General features: G+C 48.1%; 1 protein-coding gene across 11 annotated transcripts in view; it reads right to left on the bottom strand.

Moving 5' to 3' along the window:
* Positions 1–791: 791 nt before the first annotated feature.
* LOC112250283 (acetyl-CoA carboxylase) overlaps positions 792–20872 on the bottom strand; it is a 45921-nt gene continuing 25840 nt past the window's right edge. For all 11 annotated transcript variants that reach the window (XM_042309378.1, XM_042309381.1, XM_042309382.1 and 8 more), the window contains 20 exons: positions 20057–20272; positions 19778–19933; positions 19380–19604; positions 18176–18331; positions 16796–16942; positions 16315–16584; positions 15395–15492; positions 15050–15170; positions 14739–14849; positions 10863–11006; positions 10599–10719; positions 9577–9673; positions 7903–7999; positions 7659–7794; positions 7375–7552; positions 7093–7205; positions 5608–5762; positions 3941–4111; positions 2919–3055; positions 792–2434 (listed from right to left, as the gene is read on the bottom strand). In XM_042309378.1, the coding sequence (XP_042165312.1) occupies positions 2305–2434; positions 2919–3055; positions 3941–4111; positions 5608–5762; positions 7093–7205; positions 7375–7552; positions 7659–7794; positions 7903–7999; positions 9577–9673; positions 10599–10719; positions 10863–11006; positions 14739–14849; positions 15050–15170; positions 15395–15492; positions 16315–16584; positions 16796–16942; positions 18176–18331; positions 19380–19604; positions 19778–19933; positions 20057–20272 (2979 nt within the window). In that variant the 3' untranslated portion in view covers positions 792–2304. The remainder of the gene's footprint in view (positions 2435–2918; positions 3056–3940; positions 4112–5607; positions 5763–7092; positions 7206–7374; positions 7553–7658; positions 7795–7902; positions 8000–9576; positions 9674–10598; positions 10720–10862; positions 11007–14738; positions 14850–15049; positions 15171–15394; positions 15493–16314; positions 16585–16795; positions 16943–18175; positions 18332–19379; positions 19605–19777; positions 19934–20056; positions 20273–20872) is intronic.

Raw genomic sequence — 20872 nt, 5'->3', positions numbered from 1 at the left:
TTTCTGCCTGCTGACTTATTGGAGGGGAAATTAACAAATGCAGATTTTGCTGGTGATGAAATGTTTTATTGTAGTGTAGTTTAAACTTATGGGGAAACACTTGCAACCTAATAAGCAGCCATGCCAAACCTGCATAAAGCAATAACTAACTTTCTCCAAACAATCCTGTTCTCTCTGCTCCAGTAGGAGTAGGAAGGGCCTGATGTTGCAGTTTGTCAGTGATTAGTGCTGGAATTAGCCAGCCTAGCGTGCCTCCACAAATGAGCAAAGCCCTCTGGGAGACCGGAGAAACCAGGCAAGGCACATTTCCAATTATACCACCGAATGACTCATTTTCTTATTGGGCCTCCCATAATTGTGATGGGTATTGGGTGTATGCAACTCAATTTGTCTTACATATTTGTTGGTAGGATGGTAATAGAGTTGACGGAGCCAAGGGGACGATATGAAAGTGAGACCGGGGGGGGGGGGAGAAAACAAAAGGGATGAGATGGATCCCTCACTATTTGTTTGATCTGTCTCATCTCTTTTAAGACTGTTGAAGTTTGGGGGGAAAAAAGTGCCACTGATCATCTGTGGGTTGATGCCTGCATGAGAAAATGTCATTTCGAAGTAGTCCGAAAAATGTCTCTCCCTAAGAATACTTTTTCCTCGCTGAATTTGGCAGAATTACGGTGTTGTGATGATCCATTTAATGGTAAATAATTGAGTAATAATGCCGTTTGAAATGCCAACTCAATCTTGCTCTTGCCGTGTTTCATTCCGCTTGAAAAAGCAAAACAAATCTGACAAACCAGGTAAGTTGTATTTTATTAAATTTGAACTGAGGTAATTCGGGTTCCCTACAGTAAACACATTAACCTTTCTCATTCAGCCAATCACCTCATTAGTAACAGGACTACCAGCAATAGACAAATATAACTTAAGACTAGCACTGTGCATGAAGTCATCCTACATTGCCAATTCTTGCCTCTCATCTAGGCAAAATACAATTTTTACCTGACATTGAATCAAATATTATGTTAGATTTGAGGCTCTCCAGCAGCTAGGCCACCATCACTTTGCCATACAGAAACAACAGTATCCAGGATCCATCACTGTTCCTCAATGAGCATAACCAAGTTTACACAATACTATCATTTTCTGTGTCACTAGTTACCACAGCCATAAAGTCACAATGGCTATATCGTAGCTTTTTGGTCTTTAAGGTTAGGCATGTGGTTAAAACTTGTAGAAATAGGCATGGTTTTAGCCATAATGACTTTTTGGCTGTGCTAACTAGTGACAACACATTTTCTCCTTGGGAAATACGTCTCAAAATAAAGAACTACAATTTACAGAACATTTTAAAATCACACCTTTTGTAATACTGAATGTATAATTCTAGTGTACACTACTCAGTTCTCTTTAACATGATTGCCATTTAATAAATTAGCCACCTAAAATGTTTTACATATTTTCTTACACAATAATTGTTAAAAAATATACCCCATGGGAGGGAAAAACGGAATTCTCAACCATTATGGCACCAATTACCATTAGTGTTTGCTTTTGTGTCAGTCTTTTAGTATACTATAGAACAGTAAGGTGCATTCAGAGGTGGTGACAGCTGCTATTCTACCCGCATCAGTGTGTGCCTGCCTGCCCAATGGCTCACCCCAGGGCCAGTGTGGGGTGGTTGGGTCTGAATAGGGCCCTCTTCTTGCCTCCTGCTGGGCTCTTCTCTCCAGGCCCAGGGCAGAACGACACGCTATCCCCATCACAATGCCACGCTCCACCTCCTACCCTGGGTTTAATCAGTAATTAAGTGCGCCGTGCAAAGGTGTGCAAACCCTCCACCCTCGTGAACCCTCCCAGCAATCTGCTGCAATTTTATTGTCAAGATCGCCATCAAAACACTCAAACTCAATGCATGTTTTCCTGTCCAATAGGACAGAGGCTCATTATGATAGCAAATGAAGAGCTGCTTCCACCTTGGCCAATTGTGTGGTCCCCAAGCTTGTCGTCATTCATGCTAGTTATATAGTTTCTGGTCTTGGCTTTGTCTATCATTTTTTTAACTTACATAGATATCACAACTAACACATTCTGTAAGACGTATAAATGCATTACCCTGGATATCAGACGTAATAAATAAATCCATTACCCTGTGTCTCAGCTCTCCCCCCTCCCTCCCTCCAGGATCATTTTCATCTGTAACAGCACAGCCTCCGTGGGCTGCCATGTTGGCTCCTCCAGCCCCAGCTTCTGGCACAGTTCCACTGCACCTGAGACAGCGGGGCCAGGCTGGGGAGAGGAGGCGCTCTAGGTGGCGGCCGGGGCGGCATCCATGGTGGACAGGATGCGGACCACCTCAGCACGCTGTGTAGGGGAGATGTGCTGCGTCATGTGCACAATGGAATCCATGGCAACCTCAGGGTTTGCTTGGACCAGGCTAAGGAGGAGAGAAGAGAACCTGAGTGAGATGAAGGAGATGTGACCAGTTGTTTACCTGGCTGTACATGGAATAAATAGATTCTGTGGGAATCCGTGACATTGCACTTTCCTGACACCAGGAAATATCCCACTGCATAAACATGGTACTAAACAAATCTTTGAGTAGACTTCTACCGGCCATCTCAAGGCTGGTCACTAGAAAAACACGTAGATTTCGGCCGTTTGAAAAGATCTTGAGAAAATTGTTATGCCGTCATGGGTGCTCACCAAAAAAACAATGGCACAGCGTTGGGCTCAGAGCACCGTGCCATGGCAGTTCTCCATTTTCTAGCAAGCAGGGAGAGTACTTACTAAATGGAAACAGCGCTTTAAAAAAATCTATTAATGGGTCAAAAATCAACATTTGTCCAATTACGTCAAATCCCGAAGTGAAACTATAAGATCAGGTTGGATCAGCCTGTTAAACGAGCGGTCGGTCTCACCTGCGGATCTGCTTGAGGATGTGGTCCCTGCGGATGTACTTGATGTTCTCGTCGATGACAGACCTGGCCCCCTCCTCCTCCTTCAGCTGCTTCTCCAGCCACTCCACTACCTCCTCATTGCTGTCCCACAGATAAGCCTACACACACACACACACACACACACACACAGAGAGAGAGAAGAGAGGAAGATTTAATCCAACTTCTCAGGGATTCTTTTTTGGGGCTAAGTTTTATCCATATCAGTGGAAAAACCCACGTCTGAACTCGTGTTTGTTTCGGGCAGTAGAGCACTACAATCACATTCTCATAACCTTGCTTGTCTGAATGAGTGTGGGGGGGGTGAAGCTACATTTTTCCTATCAGAAGTGAAAGTGCGAGAGCTACAAAGTAGGTCCCTGATGCCTTTTTGACTGGACCTGATTGAGAAATCCATATTCATGAGGGCAGCCAGTCTCTGATCCCAAACAAAGGCAGACGGGGCTTAGGCAGATTGGGAGGGCGGTAATGGCCTCACGCTGTTTTAAGAGCTCTCCTGCTTGTAGTCCGCAAGAACATTTAATGCCCTTATTAATCATTTTTAATCCGTTTGCTTTTAATTAAGAAACAGCGCGTGGCTCTCCTATCTGCACGTGCCAGGGCTCAGATTAATTGTAGCTTAAGATAGCCAGCCCTGATTGGGGTAATGTATTAGCTAACAAGACGGCCGCTTCTAAAGATATACTCTGTCTACCTCAGGAGCTGGGCTTTTTCTAGTCACCCCTGGAGGCAGCAGTCTAGGCTGAGGGACATATTTTCTATCACCTATAGTTATTTCTACCGAGCCATAACCGAGACACCACAACTTCTGGTTGGAAATTGACCGAATTATTATCATTTTTTTATGATTAAAACCAGACTGTGAAGGAAGGTATAGATGTATAATCTCATGAATCTGCAGCCTCTAGTTGACAGTGACGGTCAGTGTCTCTGTGCTTTGGAAGGCTTGTTTGAGGAAAGTGGAGGAGCAGGTAGTGGCCAGTCACCTTGACGGTCCCCTCAGCCTCTACGAACCAGCGTCTCAGCATGGCCTGGATCTGTCCATTGGTCAGCTCGCTGTTAGCCACCTGGATCTTCCTCTTGACTGTGTCCTCCAGCAGCAGACGCCTCAGACGCCAGTAGAAGAAGTGACGTGACGTCCGCCACTCCAGGATATCCTGGGAAACCACACACACACACACACACACACACACACACAGCTTCAGAGATGAGATATCTCACCAACAAGCAATACTGTCTGTCTGATATTAGAAAATGTAAATATAATCTAATATTGTGTAATTATTGCCCCCCCCAAAAAAAAAATATGACATTACTCAATTTACATAACTAAACAGATTTTGAACTGAAGAGAATATCTTTGTACGTCATGATATGAGAACTTCTGAGTGCAGGAGAGTCTCCAGAGAAGTAATCTGTCCTTGGTATTCTACTGAGCACCTATGTGGCTGTCAATCAGATTCTTGTGCGGTTGCATTTGCAGGCACCTATCACTGATAATTGTGCTGTTTCATTTGCAGGCATCTTGAGAGCAACTGAGATTGTCATCTATTATAGAGATACTTCAGTATACAGAAATGCCCTAGCAGCCTTCCTCTCATGAACCCATTGTGCGTACGCGTGTGTGTGATGGAGAGAGCTTGGAATCCTGCCTGGGGCTGTTCTGTGCTTGCTGAGGTGATGGGCCGGGTCATCAGCAGGTAATTATAAAGACACGTCTCACAGCCTGAGAGAGATTGGAACACTCTTTTCCCTAGGCATCTACTGAACACTATATTCCCTCGGCATGTCATCGACTGCACCAGTCTACTGCATTGTAGGTAACACAGGCTTGGTTACTCACATACCGCATAGATACAGTTCTGTGTATTGGAATGAGACATAAAAAAAAACACTTTTTAATGTAATATTTCTTCACATATAGCTATGTGACCTTCATTTCAATACTGTTCTGATGCAATCACCATCGCACTGCCCTATCCCATCTGGACAAGAGGAATAGCTATGTAAGAATGCTGTTCATTGACTACAGCTTAGTCTTCAACACCATATTACCTCCAAGCTCATCACTAAGATCGAGGCCCTGGGTCTGAACCCCACCCTGTACAACTGGGTCCTGGACTTCCTGACGGGCCGTCCCCAGGTGGTAAAGGTAGGCATCAACACCTCCACTTCGCTGATCCTCAACACTGGGGCCCCACAAGGGTGAGTGCTCGGCCCCCTCCTGTTCTCCATGTTCACCCATGACTGCATGGCCGAGCACGCCTCCAACTCAATCAACAAGTTTGCAGACGACACAACAGTGGTAGGTCTGATTACCAACAATGACGAGACAGCCTACAGGGAGGTGGTGAGGGCCCTGGCGGAGCGGTGCCAGGGAAATAACCTCTCCCTCAACGTCACCAAAATGAAGGAGCTGACTTGGACTTCAGGAAACAGCAGAGGAAGCATGCCCCCAAACAAGTCGACGAGGCCTTATATTTCTTAATTCCATTATTTTACTTTTAGATTTGTGTGTTTTGTTAGATATTACAGCACTGTTGGAGCTAGGAACACAAGCACTTCGCTACACCTGCAATAACATCGGCTAAATGTGTCATTTCATTTGACAATTCGTGTTCTGATCACGTTCAACGTGACCGTGTCGTCTCACCGTAATGACGCCCTTCTCCTGCATGCGTCCCGGGGTGTCGTGGAGGTCGGCGAACTGCACGGCCACCTGGTGGTAGATGGGTAACAGGAACTCCTCCCGCTCCTTCAGTTTGGTCTCCAGCTCCTTCCTCTCTGGCAGGCCCAGCTCTGGGGTACCTGGAGAAGGAGACATGGCCAGGAGGGTTACAACACAAACCAAAGATTATTCAGTGAGGTCTGATGTAAGCTAGCTGCATACCGAGAACATTCCAAGGAAATTGTGTCAATGTGACAGCGTGAGCATTTGGGATGGGCTCCACTTCCTTTTATCACTGTATCTGTTCTGTATGACAGCGGGATTGTTTGGGGAAGCGGCTACTCAAATCAAGTCAAATTTGATTAGTCACATGCTCCAAATTCAACAGGTGTAGACCTTACAGTGAAATATTTACTGACGAGCCCTTAACCAACAATGCAGTTTAAAAAAAGAAAAGAAAGGATAAGAGATAAAAGTAAGAAATAATTCAAGAGCAGCAGTGAGATAACAGCAGCAGTGAGTCAATGTACTGAGGCACCGGTTAGTTGAGGTATTATGTACATGTAGGTAGAGGTATTAAAGTGACTATGCATAGATGACAACAGGGAGTAGCAGGGGTGTGGAGAGGGGAGGGTGGGGCAATGCAAATAGTCCGGGTAGCCATTTAACTAGATGTTCAGGAGTCTTATGGCTTGGGGTTAGAAGCTGTTTAGAAGCCTCTTGGACCTAGACTTGGCGCTCCGGTACCGCTTGCAGTGCGGTAGCAGAGAGAACAGTCTATGACGACTCGGGTGGCTGGACTGTTCTGCTACCCCAAGGCAAGCGGTACCATTAGCATGAGAATTATGTTGGTTCTATGTGAAAATGTTCAGGAGGTAGGTGAGATACATTCCCTCCCATTTGCTCAGCATGGGTTCTTTATGACTGTACAGCACAGGCTCAGCTCAGCTCTCAGTATCACTGTCTGATGTGGTTCAGTGTTCTCCAGAATCCCTGGCTGCTGTGCTGCCTGTCTTCAGAGATTGATTTCTGTCAGAGCCAATCGGTCAGCCTCCCCACCACAGCCCCTAGAGGCCCGGTGCTGGCCCAAAGCTCTATGGCTCCATGGTGCCCCTGTGAGCCCAGAGGAAAATCAATAGGCCGGGTTAGGAAGGAGGACAGGGCGAGGAGGGAGACAGCAGGCCCTGCTGATTGATCTAGCCCTGCTGTGATTGACACATCTCCCCAGGGGACAGAGCAGGGACGATACGATCACCCTCAGATAAAGAACAAGAGTGACAGGGAATTACAGCACACGCACGCACACGTGCCCCGCTAGATATTATCATTCCTCCCTCAGAGAGGGATACAGAGGGAGAGAAGGAGAAAGAGCAAAGCAAATGGCATAGTGGAGAGCACAGAGAGAGAACTGCATAAAGAGATTCCCTCTGTCAATGTGAGAAAGTATGAATAAAGCTCTAGGACTCAGACCCAGTCTCTCTGCCAGGCCCATGTAGACCGGGTCCACCCTCCTCATGGTCTTCACCAGGTCCTTCTTCCTGAACTTGATCTCTACCGTCCCCTCTGGCTCCAACACTCCACCACTGTGGAGCAGAGAAGAGAGGGATTCATCAAGATGACCGAGGCTCTACATTGTGATGCTATGTCACTGATCTGAGCCTACATCAAACTGTGCATTGGTCGAAACAGTGACTTCTGTCTTTGGCATGCTGCCAAGAGCGGTTATGGTTAGTGGATGGAAGTCAAACTCACCGACTGTCCTTGTCAGCATACATCTCCATGTGGCGGGGGTTGATGGTGGGGTCTATGACCACCCAGGACCCCCCTCTCAGCTCTGCCTGTGGAGGGATGTATACCAGAACAGGCTGGCGGTACTCTCTCAGCCCATCCACGATGTAGGCTCCAAACTTCAGCACCTGGTCATACATGTCTGACAGAGGCACAGGAGAGGAATTTGATATGAGACTGAAAAAAAACACACACACACACACACACTGGTATAACTGACAGATATATAAACATATATTCTATGGTACCTTTCATGCCTCCAGAGAAGCCCCTCCAGTTGGCGAACACCATGAGAGGGAGGCCCTCGCGGTTCAGGTCCTTGATGGCCTGTGCCGTCTTAAACGCAGAGTCAGGGAACCACACCTGGCCTGCCTGCTGGATGATCTGAGAGCAGGACACAAAGGGTTACTAGTGATCATGCGTTTCTGTGGGTCTTTATGTGAGTATACCTGTATTTGGGACACAGGTCAGTGTATATTAGGAGGAACTTACCTTGGCGTCAGAGTCCAGGTTTGCTGGATCGGCTGGGATTGACAGCTCCACTGATCTGGTTTCCACAGCAACCACTCCAGTAGGTATGCCACCAAGCCTTTGAGAGAGCAGAGGGTCACATCAGGACACACAACTATGCACCCCTGAGGGCTGATTGGTCAGGCGTTAGAGGTCAGACAGGTCAATGTGTGGGGTTAAGATGGGTGCTATGTGAAAGGGGGATACCTAAAAAGTTGTACAACAATGCATTCAGCTGAAATGTGTCTTGCTGCATTTCACCCAAAACTCTCAAATCAGATATCAGGCAGGAGGGGGTTTCAGTACTGGTACATGTAGATGGACTTGCATGACAGTGGGACGATCAGATAGACCATTTAACATACTGCACGGCTCACACAACATCCTGTTCTAGAACTACATACACTCTAAACAAATGATGTTGTGACCAGGATGACCCTTGTGAAATAGACTTGGTAATGGTCTGGAGCCTCATTTATAAACATTGCACATGTACAAATATAACCCAAAACATGCGTGCGCCAGCTTTCCCGCAAAAGTTGCCATTTTATAAAAACAAAACTTGGCGTGAGAATATCCTTTCCTCCACGCAAACTTTACACCATGCGTACGTACATTTTCTAGTGGTTGAAGTATTGTATTTCAAGCAGGCAGGCAAGTATTTTGACATAGGAATCTATTCCTATTTATTTTCAGAACCAACGCAGAATAAATTCCTTCCCTTTTCTGGCCGTGATGGGTTCAAATCTTGGAAGTAGCCATACAACAAACTACCATATGCATCTCTCATCTAAATTGGGCCTAGTAGCCAAGTTAAACAGATAGGCTATGTATTTCAGGTTTTGCTGGATGCCATTCCATGCTACTACAGTTGGTAACCTACTGTACATTTTATGAGTAGCCTAGACAATGTTTCAGAATTCATGGGCAGTCCAGCAAATTAGGTTGGGGGAAGTCAATGGAAAACACTGTTGAATTCAAACGTTCTGCTGACAGGTCCACAACATTTGGACGTAGTTTTTTTTATTTCCGAAGCTGTCACAGTCCATCAAATACAGCATAAGTTACTGCCAAAGGGGCCTCTCGAGTGGCGCAGTCTAAGGCACTGCATCCCTACAGACCTGGGTTCCATCTCAGGCTGTGTCATAACCGGCCGTAACCGGGAGTCCCATAGGGCGGCACACAATTGGCCCAGCGTCGCCCGGGTTAGGGGAGGGTTTGGCCGGGGGAGCTTTACTTGGCTCATCACGCTCTAGTGACTCCTTGTGGCAGGCCGGGCGCCTGCAGGCTGACTTCGGTTGTCAGTTGAACAGAGTTCCCTCCGACACATTGGTGCAGCTTCCGGGTTAAGCAGGCGGGTGTTAAGGAGCGCGGTTTGGCGGGCCATGTTTTGAAGGACACGTGACTCGACCTTCGCCTCTCCCGAGCAAATAAAGGGCGTAATTGTCACCATAAAAAGGTGCATGGCGGAGTTACAACGCCCGTTCACACACGCAGTTTTATGACAGATCTGATTAATGATGGGAAACACACGTATGTACGGCGTGCAAATATTCAGTGTGACATTTACACACCGGTTATACATGAGGCCCGTTTATCAAAGGACTATAGTGTGTCTATATCGCTTCCAAACAGTGGAGTGATGTGGTTCCTTACCTGGCTCTGCCCACCACCACACTTTGAGCCCACGGCTGCATGATCTCTGAGAACGAGCCATGGTCAAAGAACCCACTCTGCCACGGGCCCTTTGGAGCTGCACAGAGAGAGAGAGAGAGAGAGAGAGAGAGAGGAGATGGAAAGCTTAAATTATTTATTATTACAAAGTAAACATTTGTAAATAAGAAATAAAACATTCCGTTACTTGGCAGAAAAATGTTTTTTTCCCCCTCCAGATTCTACTCCTGTCATATCCATGAAAGCAAAAACAGTGTTTAAATTATAATTTTTTTAAACAGAAATCTCTAATCTTGTCAGGTCCCATGACGGATGAGGCTGTAAAGAGCCGAGCTCAGCTCTCCTGCTCTTGGCAGAGTGAGCGAGACAGGGCTAGTCTAAGAGGTTACCATTCAATTAAGCCTCCCCACTCATCAGAACTAAAGACCGGTCTCCCCCCCCCACACCGCACGCCCTGCCGGCCCCAATCTCTCCCCCTGCCCAAAGTTGTAATTACACTGATATGGAATCTGCTCAGGCCTGACCCTGCATGTATAACATGAGCCATCCATTCCCCTGCTATCTCTCTCTTCATCCACCCAGCTAGAATGCTGCCCAGGGTTCACCATGTCGCTCTCAGTGTCTGGAGAGCCTATAACCCTCTCTAACAAACAGGAATTAGTTTAACCCCTGACCTCTGGGAGATCTGCCTGAAATGATCATAGCGCAAATCGCAAGGCCAACCTTTAAAATGACACTCAGACTAAATTGAAGTGTGAAGAGCTGCTGTTTCAACACCTGTTGTTGCAGAACCAGTGTGACTGGAGGAGGGGATGACTACAAGTGAGTGATTATTATGACGATAGGAGAGATTTATGAAGATCCTTTATTGCACAGCGATTGAGGTGATGAGTGTGGCACAGAGTCTGCCTTACGCACAATGTGACGAGGGAAGAGGCAGTTGCTTCTGGTTTGTGTAGTGCTGTAAATGTTCATGTCTGAGAGGAAGGAAGGAGGGTACTCACTCTGGCTGGGGCGCCCTGCCAGCATCCAGCGGGGGTCATAGGGGGCCTTTGTGGGCATAAACTCCACCAGCCGGTCTATGGGGTCCTTGGCATTGATGATGGGCACGGGACTAGATCGGTCCTGGAGGGGAAGGGGGTGTAAACATCAACTATGAATTTAACCCAGCTTCACTGAAAAGCTGACCGCGTAAAAAGGTACATGTGCATTAGACGAGCCTAAATGGATGGACAATGGGTTAAATGCTGATGAGAGCGGATGGTTACCTTGGGCATGTAGGAGAGCCAGTGTAGCAGCATGTGGACTCCCTCAAAGTCATCACACACAGTGCTGTGGGTCACACCGTTGTTGTGCATGATCTGAATCCCACCCAGCTGGTTGTTGGAGGTGTACACCTCTCTACCCAGCACCTACGGGAAAGAAGATGGGGGTGATGTCACATTCTGTTTACCATTCCTGATTTCTTCCATAGTCAAACCAAACCACGTTAGCCAATTTCCCTACAAACTACAAGCTGAGAGACCACCAACAATATTTACACATTAGGCATGGGTAGGTAATGGCTATTTTATGTTGTGACACACATTCTTCTCCCTACAGGGACGAGCTAAACCCACTGAGGCTGGGGATGGAGGGTGGTGTCCCTCGGGCTGTGGATCAATAGGATCTCCCACACAGACACAGACCTATCCCCCAGGTGACAGGGACCCTGCTGCTCCTCACCGCACCTTGGCCTCGTCAATACTGTCGATCGGTGGCCAGGGATCACTATCACGGCGTTCACTGGGCGCCACGGGCACCTGGCGTTCTCCCAGGCGGCCGCGTTATTGGTAACCTCCAGAGTGAATTAATACCGGAGATTTGTCCTCGCTGACACTCTATCCACCCACACTATCGACAGGAGCCATGACAAAGAGCTGCCCGCCTGCACTGCACACTGCCTCACAGCCTGTTTATGAGCACCCACACACATAGAAAGACAAGCACTCTCTCTCTCTCTCTCTCTCTCTCTCTCTCTCTCTCTCTCTCTCTCTCTCTCTCTCTCTCTCTCTCTCTCTCTCTCTCTCTCTCTCTCTCTCTCTCTCTCTCTCTCTCTCTCTCTCTCTCTCGCTCTCTCGCTCTCTCTCTCTCTCTCTCTCTCTCTCTCACTCTCTCTCGCTCTCTCTCACTCTCTCTCTCTCGCTCTCTCTCTCTCTCGCTCTCTCTCTCTCTCACGCTCTCACGCTCTCACGCTCTCTCTCGCTCTCTCACACGCTCTCTCTCTCTCACACGCGCTCTCTCTCTCTCTCTCACACGCTCTCTCTCTCACACGCGCCTCTCTCTCTCACACGCGCCTCTCTCTCTCTCTCTCTCACACGCGCCCTCTCTCTCACACGCGCCCTCTCTCTCACACGCGCCCTCTCTCACACGCGCCTCTCACACGCGCCCTCTCTCTCACGCGCCCTCTCTCTCACACGCGCCTCTCTCTCTCACACGCGCCCTCTCTCTCACACGCGCCCTCTCTCTCACACGCGCCCTCTCTCTCACACGCGCCCTCTCTCTCTCTCTCTCTCTCTCACGCGCGCCCTCTCTCTCTCTCACGCCCTCTCTCTCTCTCACGCGCGCCCTCTCTCTCTCACGCGCGCCCTCTCTCTCTCTCACGCGCGCCCTCTCTCTCTCTCTCTCACACGCGCCCTCTCTCTCTCACACGCGCTCTCTCTCTCTCACACGCGCCCTCTCTCTCACACACGCCCTCTCTCTCTCACACGCCCTCTCTCTCTCACACACGCTCTCTCTCACACACGCTCTCTCTCACACACGCTCTCTCTCACACACGCTCTCTCTCACACACGCTCTCTCTCACACACGCTCTCTCTAACACACGCTCTCTCTAACACACACACACACACTGAATAGCACGTGTATGAGACTGCCTGTATGAGTGTGTGTATATTGGTTTATTGTGCATCTCTGCCGGTGTGAGAGGCTAATGAAGGATGGCATGGAGGCCACTGAACTCATTTTGGCGTCCAAACTGCTCCTGTGACCTGCCAGACCCATTAACCTCCCCTCTCCTGCCACACACACACACACACACACACAAGGGCGGGCGACCACGCAGGGGACACAGCTCAGTAAAACACAGAGAGGCGCTCGTTGCTCACTCTCAGCTCTCACCTCTTTGGCCATCATTTACTTTCTTTATTACTATTAATGGTTATGTCCCTGGCTACAAATCCTGGGCGCTCTCCTAAAGCTGTCAGGGCAGCCCGTGGCCCCGGCAAGCATTGCAGTCACCTTGACAGGCAGACGCAGGGCCTGTGTGCCACCGGGCTGGGCCTGGGTTCATTAAGATTCCACAGCAGAGGGAGGGAGGGTGGAGGGACATAGACCCACTGAGATATTTGTACCAGTAGTTACTATCCAGCCACCATACAAACAGGAGAAAGATGTCCATCACTGAATGAAATTAGTATATCAAGATGTGTGTATGTCCTCTTCATACGGCTTTGGTGAACCAGGGAGTCTATGGGGATATAATGTGTGTTTTCTGTTGTTGCCATGGCTACTGCTGAATGGATGGACCATCATTGCGAATGAACCCATTCAACTGTGACACATCCATTTGATAAATGTTACAGAAAGCTTAAAAATAGGAAACTATAGACTTACTGTCAACGTGGTAAACTGGGAATCATCGCCTTGAGATGTTATAGTAAACACAATTATAGTAAAAACTATAGATTTACTGCGAAATGGATACATCTGTTAGTTTTCTATTTAAAAAAACAACAATACATTTTCCACATTTACTGTAACACAGACTAACACACACAATCTGACGCTTCTCTAGCAACCAGCACCCGAAAACGAGCGTGCACACACACACATACACGCGCGCTTGCAGCAAAACCTGCAAATGGAAACGTGCATGTAGTTGTGTTTTGTCATGAGCAGATTTGTCATGTAAATTTGGAATGGAGTCATGTTAATGCAGACACAGGGAGGAGAGACGGAGGGAGAGACGGAGGGAGAGGAGGAGAGACGGAGGGAGAGGAGGAGAGACGGAGGGAGAGGAGGAGAGACGGAGGGAGGGGGAGGAGAGACGGAGGGAGGGGGAGGAGAGACGGAGGGAGGGGGGAGGAGAGACTGAGGGAGAGGAGGAGAGACGGAGAGAGAGGGGGAGAGACGGAGAGAGAGGGAGGAGAGACGGAGGGAGGAGGAGAGACAGAGAGAGGGAGGGAGGAAGCGGTGGGTAGTCAGTGCCCGTGGAGCAGAGAGAAAGAGAGAGAAAAAAAAATCTGCCTCAGCAAAACTTTTCATTCTGATTGGAGACAAATGATATGGGTGTCCTTCTCCCCAGCAGCAGCCTCAGGCGTCACACTGCCATTTCTATGCAAATAACAACTTGACGCTTTTCTTTCTATTATCCCACCAGGAGCTGCAGCAGTACGACTGGGGAGATGAGAGGAGGGGGGGAGGCGAGGGGAGTGGAGGGCCTGATCACTGAGCCGGAAAAATGTATACAGCGTGAGAGAAATAGAGGATCAGAAAACACCATTATAATTTCTATTCTTCGATTCAGACGGGACACCGTCTTTCCGCCTCCTAGTTAAGAGGGAGCTGTCCATTTTATTGTTCACTCTTAAGGGATATATCCTATCTATTCAATGGCCATCTCTACAGTACAACACAAATATATACACACACACCACTTTGTCCTCTTCCTCAAATGAACTGCAAAATAAATGGCATGACCAACTACTACATAGTAACAGTGAAAATCCAGATTAAAAAGCAGAAGCGTTAATTGCATGAACTCAGGAACAATCTATTCGGGTCACAGACGACAGAGCATAGTGCAAAAACACATTAACACGTCTCGTCCTCTCTTCAAAAAGAAAACAGGACAATTAAAAGAGTATTAAAAGACACTCACTGTATCTGTTTTCTAGATGGTTAATAATGTGTAGTCTTGTTGTTAGTGACGGCAGTGAGTGTTGCAGCAGACCTCTTATGGGAAAAGACAAAGAGCTCATGTCCCTCTGCCCAGAGGCCACATTGGAACACTGCATCCTAGCAGAATACCTCTCAGTATTTCCGTGAGACTTTCGTGTGCCATGAGGTACAGCCAGGAAAGGGGGAGTGATGCTGGCTCTTACCTTGTTGAGAGCTCCAGCACCAGTGAGAATGATGTGGGAGTTCTCCACCTGAATGGTTCTCTGACCCAGCCTGACCAGGTAGGCTCCGATGCCGATGGCTCTGCACGTCACCTGGAGAGAGAAGAGCACACAGCCTGCTTAGGTAACCCCGAGTCAAGGGCATGTCAGTGAATCGGGTAAAAACCCATTCTTACATCTGCCACCCTCCGCCTCGTAAGAGTAGCACTTAAGTAGTAACACGACAGACCATAAGTAGTCGTGTGTTTAGGCGTGCATGTGTGTGTTGGTCCATCCAGTGTGTCGGTGCGTACCAGGTTCATGGTGATGACCTCGTCGTAGGCCAGAGAGGACTCTCCTGCGATCATCCCGGAGCCCTTCAGGTTCTCCACCCCCAGACCGTCATCTTTCCCGATGATGTCAGTGATCTTGTACCTGAACAAGGAAAGGCTCTGTCAGACACATAACACCTCATCACTTCATCCCCCTTCTCCCATTGTCCGAGGGGCTTTTCATGTGTATTCATGCACAGCCCATTGATTCTCTTACAGGTTGTAGTTCCCCACTTTCTCTGCTGGCCAGTGAGCTGGATGTATTATCTGTGTTGAATAGGGTGACAGTGATTCATAATATGGCTGATGGGTAACGTCTGGACTCACCTGGACTCTCCCTTGTCCTCTATGTGTTCACAGTAAACAGAATTCAGGGCAGACACTTTCTTGTAGTCCTGAGGGGTCAAGTACAAGTACTTGAAGCCCTGTGGAGAGAAACAAGACTGAATTAGCAGTCTGCAAGGGACATGCATACACTACATTGTCAAAAGTATGCGGACACCCCTTCAGATTTGTGTATTCGGCTATGTCAGCCACTCCCGTCAGGGTGTATAAAATCGAGCTAACAGCCATGCAATCTCCATAGACAAACATTGGCAGTAGAATGGCCTTACTGATGAGCTCAGTGCCTTTCAAAATGGCACTGTCATTGGATGCCACCTTTCCAAAATTTCTGCCCTGCTAGAGCTGCCCCGGTCAACTGTAAGTGCTGTCATTGTGAAATGGAAATGTCTAGGAGCAACAACTGCTCAGCCGCGCAGTGGTAGGCCACACAAGCTCACAGAACAGGACCGCTGAGGGCTGTTTTTCATGGTTCGGGCTAGGCCCCTTAGTTCCAGTGAAGGGAAATCTTAACGCTACAGCATACAACTTTGTGGCAACAGTTTGGGGAAAGGCCCTTTCCTGTTACAGCATGACAATGCCCCCGTGCACAAAGCGAGGTCCGTACAGAAATGGTTTGTCGAGATCGGTGTTGAAGAACTTGACTGGCCTGCACAGGGATTAATTGGAACACCGACTGCGAGCCAGGCCTAATCGCCAAACATCAATGACCAACCTCACTAATACTCGTGGCTGAATGGAAGCAAGTCCCCACAGCAATGTTCCAACATCTAGTGGTGTCCACACACTTTTGGTTATATAGTGTACATGGGCAGAGACATCTGCTAACAGAGTCCTACAACACTAATAATCTCCAAATTCTTAAACAGAACATCTACACCCACTGCCCTATTCTGCCAGCTGACCTTGTAGGGGTCTGCCATGTCCTGCCAGGCCACATGGAACATGTGTCTGATCTCCTCTGCCAGGCCGATTCGGGCACCACTGTTGGCAGAGATGTAGATACGAGGGATGCCACTCTCCCTGGACATCTCCGAGGCCTGCAGGAACAGCAGGTCCTCCTGCGGCCCAAATGAACCAATCTTATGTGTGATGTCATTACTGATCACAATGATCTCACGCCCTGCCGGGTACTCTGGGGTCCTGAGCGTCATCCGCCAGGCCACCATGCCAATCTAGAGGGACACACACAGGTAAACATATTCATTCATGTCGTGGGGACGAGACAAACTCAGCAAACAAAAGCAGGGGCATTACTCTTCTTTGCATTTACATATGTATAGAGACAATTCCTGGCAAACAGCTACTGAACAATCCTGCCAAAGAAGCACAGAGACACCTACAGATCAGAAGTGGAACTGCACTTTCAAATGAGTTACTCCTCACCTCGTTCCCTCCTGGTAGACGGTTCATCTGCACCAGCTGTCCCTGTGGGTCCAGGACCAGCTCTGTGAAGGTGAGCAGCTCGGAGGGCAGAGGGCATTTGGGCAGGTGGGCGAAGGTTTGAGTGGACTGCCACAGCTTCTTTAGAGCCTGGAGGAAAGAGGAACCACAGAGAGGAGTCAAGAGTCTGCTGCTCACTCTCAGTATAACATGCTTACTGTAGAATAGAGGGCTGCAGGGCCCCGACAGAGATCATTGCGGCGCCGCCGTCATTTTTCACGCTGCGGTTGGGAGCGGCCGGTCAGACAGGTAACTTTGGGATGAAAATATTTTTGTCGTCTCTCAGATGATTTGGAAACGGTCCCCTTTCTGCTTTGTACGCATTAGCCTACCTACTGTATTAAGAAGTACATCTTTGTGACATTTCTCACACAGGCTCAGAATTTGCTGCTCTTCAAAACTAGTTGGGCGTGCAAGTCTCAATGAAATACAGTAGGCTGCCTACAGTGGAACGTGGCAGTGATCTTTCCAAGGAAATTCAACATGATTTAGACTATTAGTTCCCTAGTAACGTGTGAATCAATATTGAAAATGGAAAGAAGTGGAGAGAAGCTCGACCAACGTGAGTCGAGGTGCAATCAAAACGTGTGATCATTGGTGAAAAGGTGCAACACGAGCGCCGCGCACGCAGGTCCTTCTCCTAAAAGGAAGGCTACATGCTATATGCAAAACATAGCTCAAGACAAAGTGCAAGTTTGAACTCTCATCATTGTTGCTGCTTCCAGTCCAGTGGCCATACGTGCGTGATCAGGTACGCGTGTGCTCTCAACGAGACAAAGTAGACTATAGCCTATGCATAAGCCTATGTTTACTACATTGCCTAGTAATAAATATTGATCACCCATATTTGTCGCCGTCTGAAAAGGTAGGCCATAAAAATAGCTCAAGAGAAAGTGCAAGTCTCTCCAACTCTGCTCTCTTCAAACTACATCTAGCATGTTGTCTGACACAGCCCAGTAATACAATGTAAGGACCATGTGAGAATCTCTGGTAATTGAATCAATTTCTTAAGTTATTTTTGCGCGGGGTGAACAAATCAGTCCTGCGCAAGACCTCTAACGTAGAGCGATAACATGCAGGATTGACGTCAATTCCATCTAGATTCAGGGGAGACATTTGTATTTATAAATTGGAAATGTCCCCTTGTTTATTTTACTTTGTGAGACCTTTGTTTCATGCATTCAGTTAATTAAAAAAATTTAAAATGGGAAAAAGTTACAATTCACTTCCTGGATGGACATGCAGTTGACCTCAAACGTGGTCGTATGTTTTTTATGTACACCAGCAACTGCGACCACTGAGCTGTTGTGTCGAGGTCCGTACCTGTCTGACCATCTCAGGGAAGTCGTAGACGTAAGTAGTGCCCAGAGACTGCGCCTGAAAGCGTTTGGACTGCAGCAGGTCCTTGGTCACGTAGGGGGTGTTGATGAGCATGCCATGCAGAGGGCCCTGCTTGTCCCCATACGCCTGGAACATGATCTGAAGGAGAGGGGACATGAGAGTCACTCAAGACACACAGACACTAGCCGCCACACATATCTACACAGAGAACACAGTACGCGATATGTGATGTAACGAAGACCGATATCCACCACGGAGCCTTTCCCAAGAAACAGGAAGCGGTGACAACGCTGACCAAAGCTGTGGATGCAGTTCTATCTGCAATAGGAGAACATGAAGTCGTGTTCTTTACCATCCCTATCAGTTGTTCCGTCTGATTAGGTCCTTTGACCAGACCTGGCAACCTGAGTCGTGTCCTCACATTAGAGAGATATGGACTCCTCAGAATGAGAACACTGTTTCTCTTGTGCTTCACACAATAAAGTCCTTTTAGAATAAAAAAAAAGGACTTCATCTCACACATCTGGCTACGGAGACACGTCAAGGGGTCCATGAGAACAAGGTAAGAATGGGCCTGGCCACGCCTGTGCTAAGTGTTGATGAATACGGTTGAGGACAATGCAACGGATCCTCACTCAACTCAGCGCCATCGACCAGCTCCAAAATAGAACTCTTCTCTCATATTCAACATCATACAGCGAATATGGCAACCTGCCCAGAAAAACTAATGGTGAAGCGTTACAGTTCATATTTCCTCCACCGTAGTAGTTGGGGCATTATTTTATACCCATCTTAGCTGCCTGCATATGCTTTCTGCCAATGACTGTTTGACTCATGGAACTTTTACCCTGGTACAGCAATGGAATGGGATAATATATAGATGGATGCAACCTACCTGTTCTCCTACATAAAAATACCATGATCACTGCTAGTCTTGTCCAACAAGCTAGAGGCTGGGCAGACAACTTACAGAACCCTCAGCTCCACCTTACGCAGTAGACTGACTGATCCACAGATGGCATGTCATTTATTTCTTAACTAAACTTCCAAATACTTGAGCATGAACCAGGAGTTGCCCATTAAGGAGCATTCTGGGAGCTGAGGGTTCAGTGTGAGGCTGTTTCCCCTGCCTGTGATTGCTTGGGAGTGTGGGCCGTGGGGGATGAAAGACGTGCGAGTGCCCCACCTGTCGGTCTTTAGGCCCCAACTGTCCCGTACGGGAGTCGGTGACCTCCTTGTACAGGCTGATGTCCAGGTAGTAGCCTGACTCGTTGGTGAGGAACAGGCGGATGGGGATCTGTTTGCCCGTGGGCGTCAGCCGGATGTTGATCTTCAGCTCAGCCTGGAGCACCCGGAGCTTCCACAGCCTACTGCCGTAACGCATCACCATGGAGCGCACAGACTCCTCGATCTGAGCATGTGCACACAGAGGTTACGAATGAAGCATATAAAAAAACACACACACACACACACACACACACACAGCACCAAAACGCATCACTACATGTACAGTGAACGAACATGGATAAAGACAATGTAAACGTGTACAGTGTATGTACAGGTCTTGGGTGTGCTGCCACTGACCTTGGAGGGGTCCATGATGACGGTGGGGACAAAGTTGAGGAAGATGTGGTTGCAGTCGGTGCGTACGGTGGTGTTGTTGAAGGCCACCTCCAGCTCGTCCATGGCCTCCAGCAGCAGACGCTCTGCCTCGTTGTGGAGGTACTCAAAAGACGCCTCCTGGAGATAAGACACAGGACGGGAGCAGAGGTCAGAGAGGGGCACGTTTTCACGTACACACAAACTGAACAGGTGTATTAATCACACACACACACACACGTCGTGTATCACTATCGCCCTCACCTTGGTGACCAGGTCTGAGTGACGGATGATGGCCCGGACAAAGAAGCGGTAGTCGGTGACCTCTGTTCCCACCTCCACGCGGGCAGCGCCCAGGTACAGGTGCATCTTGTGGTTGGCACAGGGGATGGCGGTCAGGGCAAAGTTACGCATGCGGTTCAGCTCCAGCTGGAAGGCCAGCGCCGGCTCCAAGTGACGGTAGATCCTGTCCTCCTCAAACTAGACACACAGGGGGACAATCAGTTATACAGCAAGACACCGTCACACACAGCAAGATACTGTCACACCAACCAATTGAGGGTTCAAGGAATGAGAATGCATTTTCCTCAAGGCCTACCATCATCCAATTGGCTGTTTCAGGAGCATTGGGTTTGTATGAGACTAGAGGGTGCCCGCCAGCCATACACTGCATTAAGTAAATGAAATCAAAAGCAATCGCAGCCTGCTAATGGGTGTCATTTCTCTTAAATGGGGGACATAATTAAATAGTTAATTACGGTAATGAGCTTTGGTGGTGCCATTGTAGTGAGACTATCAGGGGCCTAGGCAGGGGAAGAGCCATCATTGATCATAATGGAGTGACTTTCAGTGCCAACTAAGGGGTGAGCAAGGAAAGAGGAAAGGTACTTTTTCTGCAACCATCTTATTCAAATTGCCTCACCTCTATTGTTGCCATGATGTGAAACTGACACTTGCTTAGCTCTTCCGCTGTAACTCTAGTCTACACATTGAGAAGCATGGTCACTCGGGCTCATCTTCCATCCAAGTTATATATTCAGTCTGTGTTAGCACTTCAAATATGAATTCCCTTATCTTTTT

This window comes from Oncorhynchus tshawytscha, linkage group LG30 (assembly GCF_018296145.1).
Source record: "Oncorhynchus tshawytscha isolate Ot180627B linkage group LG30, Otsh_v2.0, whole genome shotgun sequence".
NCBI classification, from domain to species: Eukaryota; Metazoa; Chordata; class Actinopteri; order Salmoniformes; family Salmonidae; genus Oncorhynchus; species Oncorhynchus tshawytscha.
The sequence above is the reverse complement of the archived record's forward strand: the minus strand, read 5'-3'. Positions and strand labels throughout refer to the sequence as shown.